The 9,540-nt window shown below is 28.5% G+C and overlaps 3 protein-coding genes across 9 annotated transcripts in view; 2 read left to right on the top strand and 1 right to left on the bottom strand.

Annotated features, from left to right (window-relative positions):
* Window positions 1-4,946, bottom strand: part of LOC108747704 (zinc transporter 1) — a 9,777-nt gene extending 4,831 nt beyond the window's left edge. The window contains exons 1-3 of one of the 7 annotated variants that reach the window (XM_018485366.1): window positions 4,776-4,946; window positions 3,096-3,313; window positions 418-611 (exon numbers count right to left, since the gene is read on the bottom strand). In XM_018485366.1, coding sequence (XP_018340868.1) covers window positions 418-606 — 189 coding nt within the window. In that variant the 5' untranslated portion in view covers window positions 607-611; window positions 3,096-3,313; window positions 4,776-4,946. Of the gene's footprint in view, window positions 1-417; window positions 644-761; window positions 864-2,763; window positions 3,424-3,851; window positions 3,882-4,702; window positions 4,742-4,775 lie in introns of those variants that run through there. The other 6 variants (XM_018485365.1, XM_018485367.1, XM_018485362.1 and 3 more) reach the window with 6 other exon arrangements.
* Window positions 1-9,540, top strand: part of LOC108747558 (TNF receptor-associated factor 6-like) — a 28,679-nt gene that overhangs the window by 15,892 nt on the left and 3,247 nt on the right. The window lies entirely within an intron of this gene.
* Window positions 4,548-9,540, top strand: part of LOC108747708 (polyprenol reductase) — a 16,288-nt gene continuing 11,295 nt past the window's right edge. Inside the window, exon 1 of the mRNA XM_018485372.1 lies at window positions 4,548-4,657. The gene's annotated coding sequence lies outside the window, so the exon portion shown is untranslated. The remainder of the gene's footprint in view (window positions 4,658-9,540) is intronic.

Here is a 9,540-nt window from a genome sequence, read left to right as displayed (position 1 = left end):
TATTTGCAATTACATGACTTTTATTACATTTTATTTATATTTATCAATACGTTATAATAGCGTCAATATAGCGAAAGACTAATAAGGAGTTATTATGATATTTAACCCGTAATTAGTGTCGTAAAAAAATGTTATATTGAAATTAGTGTATATTATAGATCTAATAAACCCACGACACTTGCAGTTAATGATTAAGAGTAAGGCCTTAATTTAATTACCACGAGAAAAGTTAAGTTTCTCTTTGATAATATTCGTTTATGATATGAGAAATTACGTCACAAGAAATATATTTAAAATTACTACATAATGAACTGTAGTTACTAGATCAAAAGATTAGTATGACATCGTGCGCATGGATTTAGGCTACTTTGTGAACGAGACTGACAAATACGAATTTTACGGATTTATCGCACTTACCTTAATCGAAGCGATGCAACCAACAAGTGCCACGATATTGCAGAGCATGTGATAAGCATTGAGAAGGAGGGTCAGTGAGTGCGTTATGTGACTAGCGACGATCTCGACCAAAAAGAAAGCTGTGGTGAAGAACAGAACCAGGTATAGTTGCACCGGTTGAAGCCTCCTGAACCACTCTTTCACAGCCATGACCCTGTCCACAAAGTCATGTGAACGTTTATACTCTCTGTAACGATACCACGTATATAGATTATTGTTATTTTATAACGGTCACACGATATTGTCGTAACTAATTGTTTCGTACTGCCTACAACTGTATTCAATTTCATATAAACTTTACTTACGATAATTTGTAAGAGGTATATCTTCGATCTTTCTTCGAACTTTTATGTGAGGCAAAATTTTATTATATTCACTTACAAAAATTTGTTGATTTTATCGCAAAATTTATTTTTCTGAAAAATTTCATAACATATTGACTTATGTTAAAAGCTTCGTCAACAAATGTAATAATAAACGTGTAATAATTATTTTTATAATGCGCATTTATGTAAATATACATACATGTATATAGATAATAATATTAAAATTCAAATAAAAATATTAAAAATTGGCCAATTATTATATTTGTTACAGTTAAACGGTTATTTGTCGTTTATTATAGGCGTTAATAGTAATCTTTATCGGTTTGATTAAGGATTAAAAAGAATGAAAGAATAGATGAATAAAATTAAAAAGAATAACATTTTATTATATTAATAATTTGAAAATAATGATTCGTTTATATGTATTTAGATTGCAATTCATCATATCATGTCTTATTTATCTTCTATTGATAATGCAATATATAAATTAATAACATAATAGGGATATAATTCCAATAAAGTATATAACTATTATGTTACTAATATATTATATATAAATTTATATTAATAACATAATATTATATTTTTTACGTTTGTTTAACAAGCCAATTAATTATGAAGATGTTACGCATCAAAATCTGTGAACACATAAAATGTGCAATCATTAATACGAAAAGAAATTTGATATTAAAGGTAATATTATATATATACACACACACACACACATAAATATATGTATATTTACATAAATGCGCATTACACGACAAAAATCGGTTTTTTTTCCTTCCATGAAAAAATCAAAGAAACTCTGAAAGTAGATATAGAAAAAAAATACCCGTATCTCGGCGTTTTATCCACATCAAGTCGTTAACGTTTTTTAAGTATGATCAAATGTTTTTTTATAATACTGTACAGCACAGGTTTCCTCCTATAAAAAATTCAAAAAGATTCCAAAAGTAGATGTTAGGGAAGCATACTTATCGCTCAAAATACACTTTCTTCACAATCATTTAGATTTTTTTCCATCAAGTTTGGGCGAATTCAGTGTTGAACATAGTGAACACTTTCATCAAGACATTGCGATCATTGAGAAACGCTTCGAAGGAAAAAACAAATGCTTGGTGAATACTGTTGGAATCTATTGTTCGTGATACAAAACCGGAATCGTACAAACGGCAAATTAAACGATCAAGATTTTTATAATAATTATAATTATAATTGTATTATTATTATTATTATACCAAAATTTAAAAATATATGAAAACAAATAATTCTCAGTTGTTTTTTTTATTCGGACTCATCGCATAATTTTACATGCAAAAACGTCAATTATTTATTTTAAATAATTATTACATAATTTAAAACAATTGTAGAAAGCCAATATAAAGCAAATACGACAAATGGCTGTATAAAAAACGTTAACGACTTGATCCGGTAAAACGCTGAGACATGAATATTATTTTTTATATCTGCTTTCAGAATCTCTTTGATTTTTTTGCGGGAGGGAATATGTGTTGTATTGTGTTATCACTCAAAATATTTATTGCACGTCTAGTACATTTAGCGACAAAATTTTAAAACTTTAATAATTAAATTTATTTAATTTATACATTATATACACACACACACTTTAAATATATATATTTATTTATTATAACTTTTAAATAAAACTTTTATAGATTTGTACATTTATATAAATTTATTCTTTTATTAATATTTTTATTCAAAAAGCATGCTAAAACATAGTTAAACAAGTTAATCATGGAAACTTCTATTGGAATAGCTTCTGTATAGCAAAGTATTAAAACATTCTTTTTACAATCTTTATGAACAAACCGTGAGGAATCAAGATCGATGGCAGGATGTAAAGTTTCACTATGCTGCACAGTGGCGAGGAGAAAGAAACACTGCTTTTGAGTGACTGATATCACGTTCTTTACCGATTAAGCAACGCTTCTCGAGCATAATGGAAGATACTCACAGGTAGATCGATAAAAGTAGACGTTCGACTGAACGAGATAGTAACCGACGTTTTGCGGATAAAACGATATTGGAGTACGAAGCGGTTAGATGTCCACAGTTGTCTATTCGTTGAATTCGACGAGTCGAATCGTTCTCCGTTCGTTAATTCGTGCGTAACTAATTTTTCGTTCCTTAGACCGGTATTTATCCGCGATGAATCGTCCGCGCAAATGATCTGTATATTCGCGCGACTACTATCACTTACTGTCACTTCACCAGATAATCTGCATTTCGTGATGTGCGCGCGCGTCGTTCGATCTCGATCTTGATCTTGACGTTAGATTCGTGTACCTGCACAATGATGCTGTTGTTTAATCGCAGGATTTTTTGCCAGAAGATGCTTGTTAAGTCGATAAATCGCTTTTTGTTTCTTCTAAAAAATTCGTTCTTTGATCTCACGGTGTCAGTTCTATTTCATCTTGGAGCACAGAGAGAAGAGAACTCTCGCCCACGTCGGACGTTAACGTGATGAAGAAGACGACGCAAGATCGTTTTCACGCGACGCCGACCTTCGACAAGACAATTTATAGTTAACTACATCCGTTTAATCATTACTGTTATATCGCGGCGTACAGTGAATTTCGTAAATCGGGAATTTTCGATAGAACACTGGACTGGACCACCACTTGGTATGTGCGCCATATCAGATATATGAAGTCAAATGATCAACTTCGTTGTTACTCATAACTATGTTTGATAAAGCAAAATCGAAAATAAGAATGTGAATCACGTGCCTTAAAACCATGTAATCTAATATCAAATACCAGAGTGTTGAAATATGACATGATGTCTGTTTCAGCCTAGAGCTATTTGTTATTTGAAAATGAAGATTCGCAAGATTTATGTCTATTCTCCTAAATACAGGAATCGGTTCTGTTATCTGATTGCAGTACAACTAACATATTTCTATTAAAGAGAACTATACCTATACTGCATTGTAAAATATTAACTGATTCGGCCGTTTTTTATTTATAATATTCAATCAAAAAAATAATATTACCATGAAGATATAAAAGTAACTCTATCAATAATTAAAATTAAACTAACTTAACTTCACAATCCGTCCATCGAATAACTATGTTGTTCTTAAGATTTTCAAAAATAATATCTTCTACAGGAGTAACACATTTTGAGTTGTATCGTTTTTGTAAATAAAAAAGAGAACATTTAGAGTTAACACAGTTTTGGTTTCACTTTAAAAAAAATTCATATCTGTTTACGAGAACAAAACGGAGGGGGGGGGGGGGGAAGGGGGGGAGGACGTATCAACGTGGCTCTTTTCGATACCGATCTAAATTGAGCGTGCAGATTTCTCGAGTGTACACAACGAGTGCAATTTGTAGTATGTCACACGTACACCGTATTTGGCATGTCTGCGTTAGATCTGAAAGGGGGACTGTCAAAGCGTTAGTTGCGAACATCCGGGCGTAGTAATGGGCTCGAACAACGAAATTCCCTCTCCAACAATCGACGTCATCTTGGACGATCAACACATTGTGACACATTGAAAACGTAAAAAGCGCGACAAAACTATACTGAGGGACAGTTACGCGCCGGTAGATAGTTAAGTCCGAGCGATTTATAACTGATTCTACATGTTTGTATTTTCCTCGACTCTTCATTAAGGAAACTGGAAGATTTTCGAAAACATGATTGTTGCTATCTTATCGGGAGACTTATTCAAATAATGCAGTAAGAGCGATAACACTCTTTTTTTAACATATTGCCATTTAATACGTTCTTTAATTCAGTGTTCTAAAACGTTTCAAGTTTATTGCATATAACATACAGCTGACTTGCAAATTGTCGCGAACAATTATTCACAAATAATTCGTGATCTTTGCAAAAATTACGTATGTATATTTATAATATGTATTTATATGTATGTGCATACGTACGTGTATGGATATTTTTTTCAATACTTTATCGAAGAAACGTTTTATCGCTATGATAATGAGAAGTTGTATTGACCTTTGAACTTCAGTGAGTTGTTGAAGATATTTGTAAGAATATCAGCACTCTCAAAAAGGAACACAATTATCGCATTCTATATATTGACATTCCGTATCACTTTTTACAAAATTTCCGCTGAAGATGTTCTTGAAGAGAACCGAATTCGCACAGTGCGCGCATATTGCGGAGGCGGACTAATGTTCGTTTCTGATCACATGTAGATTATATCGGTAGCCCATTGTGATGATTACAAAAATAAGCAGTAGCCGATAACTCACTGATTATTTGCTCGCGTATCGAATGATCAAATAAAAGACGAATGTCGCAATGACTATGTTAGATAATTAAAGATTCAGGGACGTTTAGGCTCGATTGCTTTCTCATTATCAAAATCTCAATAAAAATCTAATATTATCACAAAATTTCAAGGATTAAACATATTCTAGTGCAGATCTATAACTGCATAGTGTCCTATGTCTCTTTTAATTCATTAAAAAGCATTACGAAAATATGTGAAGAGCACTGACAAATATATTTATATTAGTATTACAAAAAAGGGTACAACTTTTTTTGCAATTGTTTAGGATTTGTTTTATTTCTACATTTTTTTATATATTTTGTTCATAGAGACCGAAAATGATCATATGACACTACATTTAAAAAAGATTGATACATTGAAATAAAGATAATAAAATCCTTATTCACATCGTTACAAAGTCAATTATGCTTTAATCATTTAGAAACTAATTCAGAGATTGTTGACTCTTTGAAGTTTTTAAATGACTGAAGCATAATTGACAGTGATTTCATAACGTGAATAAGAATTTTATTCTTTATTTTAATATATGTGTCAATTTTTCCTTGAATATAGAGCGTCATTATTATATAATTTTCGATTTCCAAGAAAAAAAATGCATTAAAAAATGTAGAAACAAAATAATTCCTGAACGATTGCGTAAAAGTGGAAGTCCTCGTTTTTATATAAGTACTAGAGATTTACCGATAGAGAGATAAAAAAAAAACAAATAGAACAATGAAAGCCGGAATTATATGTTGCACAAAACAAAAGTACATACCTAATTAAATTGAACAAAAGTTAAAATGATGAAGCCTTGGTTAAGACCGATGAAAGATAATATATGAACCAAGATATTACTACTTGTAAAAAGAAAATTATTAAAGCTTTAAAAAATTTTCTTATTTCATATTACAAACACTTTCATTATATACACTTGCTACAATACTGAAATTCGTTTGTCACGCAAGTAGAGTTCGAATTCGAAAATGGTTCTTTATCCGCGAGTGGAGAGCTGCTTGTTAGTCTTATCGACATTGTTTGCGCGTAATTATAGTTTCGTTTTACAGCCGCTATATACACGTCCACATATTTCCTTTTTTAGAATATTATTATTGTAAAATATTATACGACAGAACTATAAAAAAGTAAAGAAAATAGAAATTTTTACAATAAAATTTTTATATTAAAATTTTTACAATAAAAATCTTATAAACGTGGCTTTGATTTCTAATTAAAGTGTGCTTTCATCGTACTCAACAAATGTTCACTATGTGACAATCGGTCACAGATGGCATTTATTTATTGAATAAATGTGATATAATTATTAATTTTATAAGTTTATTAACATATTTCGTACATATGTAATTAAACTTTACGTATTACATCAATAAATAAATTAAAATTCTCTTTATCATTGGTTAATTAAAAAAAAGCAGTAACTCAAACTTTCTTAATTTTAAATCATGCAGTCAATTATAAAAGTCCATTCAGTTCAAAAAAATAATCTCAAAAATTTAATTCTTGGATTACGCTGTATTAATTGCATTACAATATTATATCTATTTTTTTTTTAATAATTATCTAAATTTTATAAAATATACTCTTAATCTTAATATATATTATGTTTGCATATTATTTATAAAAATTAAAAACATATTTATATCAGATAGTATTTATCCAAAATGTAATGCAAACTAATACAGTAAGTTTAAAAATTAAATTTTCTGAGATTATTTTAAATAAAATCAAAAAATTCATTTCAATACCGAATATTTTTTTAAAAGTTATATATACAATATCTTAAAATCCTTTTTCATATCTCAGATTTGTTCTCGTATGATATTTCTACGATATATATGGTAACTAATTAATGCTTGTTACCAGTTTCAACATTTTTGATAATACAGTTTTATTATCAAAGACTATATAAACGACAAACAAAATCCTATGCCTTCATAATTATGTATATGAATAAATAATTCATCATACGAAATACAAGCGCATTAATAGTAATACAAATAAAATTTTATAATCAAGAACAAATTCCTAAAACTGACATTGATGTTTCAGGAAATAGAAATTTTTTTCAAGATTTTTATTTAAAAAATTTAATTAAGTAACATATGAGATTATATCTAAGATTCAACGAAATAAAAATTATTTTAATTATTACTATTTTTAACATTAAAATTATTATTTTGAAATGATATTTTAACTTACTATTTTATTTGTGTAATCAGTAATTAACTACTTTCTAATAAATAATGAGTTAAGAGAAATGTTGCAATTTAGAGATCGCTATCAATTTCGTAGTGACACAAAATAGTACAATATTATTATGAATGTTTTATGTATATATTACTACTGCATGGTTAATGGATGCTGAAAGTAAATACAGGAAGTGACAATTATTTGCGAAAAAAATCCGATCAACTGATCACTGATTCATGCATTTCTCTTGAGTCTTTCTCCAGTTTTTTTCCATAGAAATGTTTTATATAGATCCGTAGTTCTCTCAATTAGATCGTCATGTAGTACTCATCAAAAAGCACATTTTCTTAATTTTGGAACTTGTATTTCTCAAAAGATGATTTGTATTTGTGTCACTTAATTTTAATATAAACCTGATAAATGTGATATGACTACTTAAAGATTAACACTTAAGTTATTGAGAAATGATGTATGTAGTAATAATGTGAAACTGTGAATATAATTCAGTCAATTAATGTGAGATAAAAATTGTGCATTACAATTTACCACATTTCAATAATCGCAATGTACAAAAAATTACTCATTATTTATTTAACATTGGAGATATAATCTTCAATTAGATTCTTGTCTCACAATTGCCACAATTATCTTTTTCTAAATTTTACAATTTTTATAAAATCAATAAATCTTCTATTTAAAAATAATTAAATAATTTTTTTATAAATAACATTAATTACATCAATAATAATCAACATTTTTTGCACGTTTTATAGAATATTTTCTTTAATTGTCTTTTTTATTCGAGAAATAAAAACTATTCAAAACCAGCATTTGTATTAGCAGCATGTTTAGCTTTCTGTAAATAGTTGCGTTTATATCTTTATAAATAAAATCAATTATTTTGGTACGTATGCAATTGTCAGAATTATATATAATTTTGTTTTAGCTCAATAAATAGAAGTTGCTAATCGCTGTCATTGTATATATCTCTTGTGCACACCTGTTTAATAAGAGAGTTTTAAGTTATTAAGTAGTAAGTCTATGTGCGTGTGTATAAAATTGAAGAACACTGACTCATAAATCCGCTCAAACTTGACCGCTCAATCATGTCTGTTTAATTCGTAGCTTTCACACGGGCAACGTCCGTTTAATTATTAATGACTTGTAAAATCCGTATCATGATTGACAGCGTAGTAAATATAAATAAAATATAGAGGCTTATCTAATGTAACATTTCTCGTCTGGGTGCAACGGACAAGAATGAAATAAAATGACTCTCATCTGAATCCGTTTCTTTCAGCAACAAAATCTTCATGTCTTTTAGTCTCTTTTTTCACGTTGGTTTTGCTTTCCATTGATGGTATCCGTTCCTGCAACGTCATAATAAAGAATATATCTAATAACGATACATCAAATATATGCATTTTTATTAGTAAGAAAAATAATATAGTAAAATTTAAGTAATAAAAAGTAAACAGAAATTTCGAAAAAACTTATAATTAATTTCAACATGATTCATCCAATTAATGTTTGTATTTGCTACAATTATGTTGAACCATAATGTTTTCTATATATTGTTGAAAAAAAGCATATGAAATATTCTAAATATGTCTGTGTATTCAGTAACAAAAAATAAACATGTTTCATTACGTATTTATATTTCTGTTTAGCGTTATAATTACCTCTTATACCTCTGATAGGATTGCTTAATAAGAAAGTCAGAAGAATTTGTCAAGTATTTTAAAATTTACAGATATTATAAATTATATTATTGCTAGAAATTCGGCATATTTGCATGATGTATTTTCAGCAATTTCATCAAACTAGATCACATATAAGTTAGTGAGAAAAATGACATTGTATACCGTTTTAATTATTAAAATTTAATTATTAAGTGAACGTATTAAAATATCTTTATTTACTGGAATATTTGATGAGAAAAAAAATATAGAACATTCAAGTGGATATTAACCGACAATGTTTTAGATCTTTAAATCGTAACAATGAGAGCAAACTGTTTTACTTCCTTTATATATTCCGATTCTGTAATTCGTAATAACAGTGTTGGTATCGTTATTGTCATTGCGTAGGTATTATAGGTATGTGATTCAAAAAAGCTGCGTAAAGAGAATGTAATGTGATACCAGATACTGATTCTGTCCTTAAAAGTTACAGAATCAGAGTACCAAGTATAAACGTCGATCGTGTAAAAACTTTACCTTATTTTTTATTATTTAATAAAAAAAGTAATAAATTATCAAATTAATTACTTAA

Source organism: Trachymyrmex septentrionalis, unplaced genomic scaffold (genome assembly GCF_001594115.1).
Source record: "Trachymyrmex septentrionalis isolate Tsep2-gDNA-1 unplaced genomic scaffold, Tsep1.0 scaffold20, whole genome shotgun sequence".
Taxonomy (NCBI): domain Eukaryota; kingdom Metazoa; phylum Arthropoda; class Insecta; order Hymenoptera; family Formicidae; genus Trachymyrmex; species Trachymyrmex septentrionalis.
The sequence above is the reverse complement of the archived record's forward strand: the minus strand, read 5'-3'. Positions and strand labels throughout refer to the sequence as shown.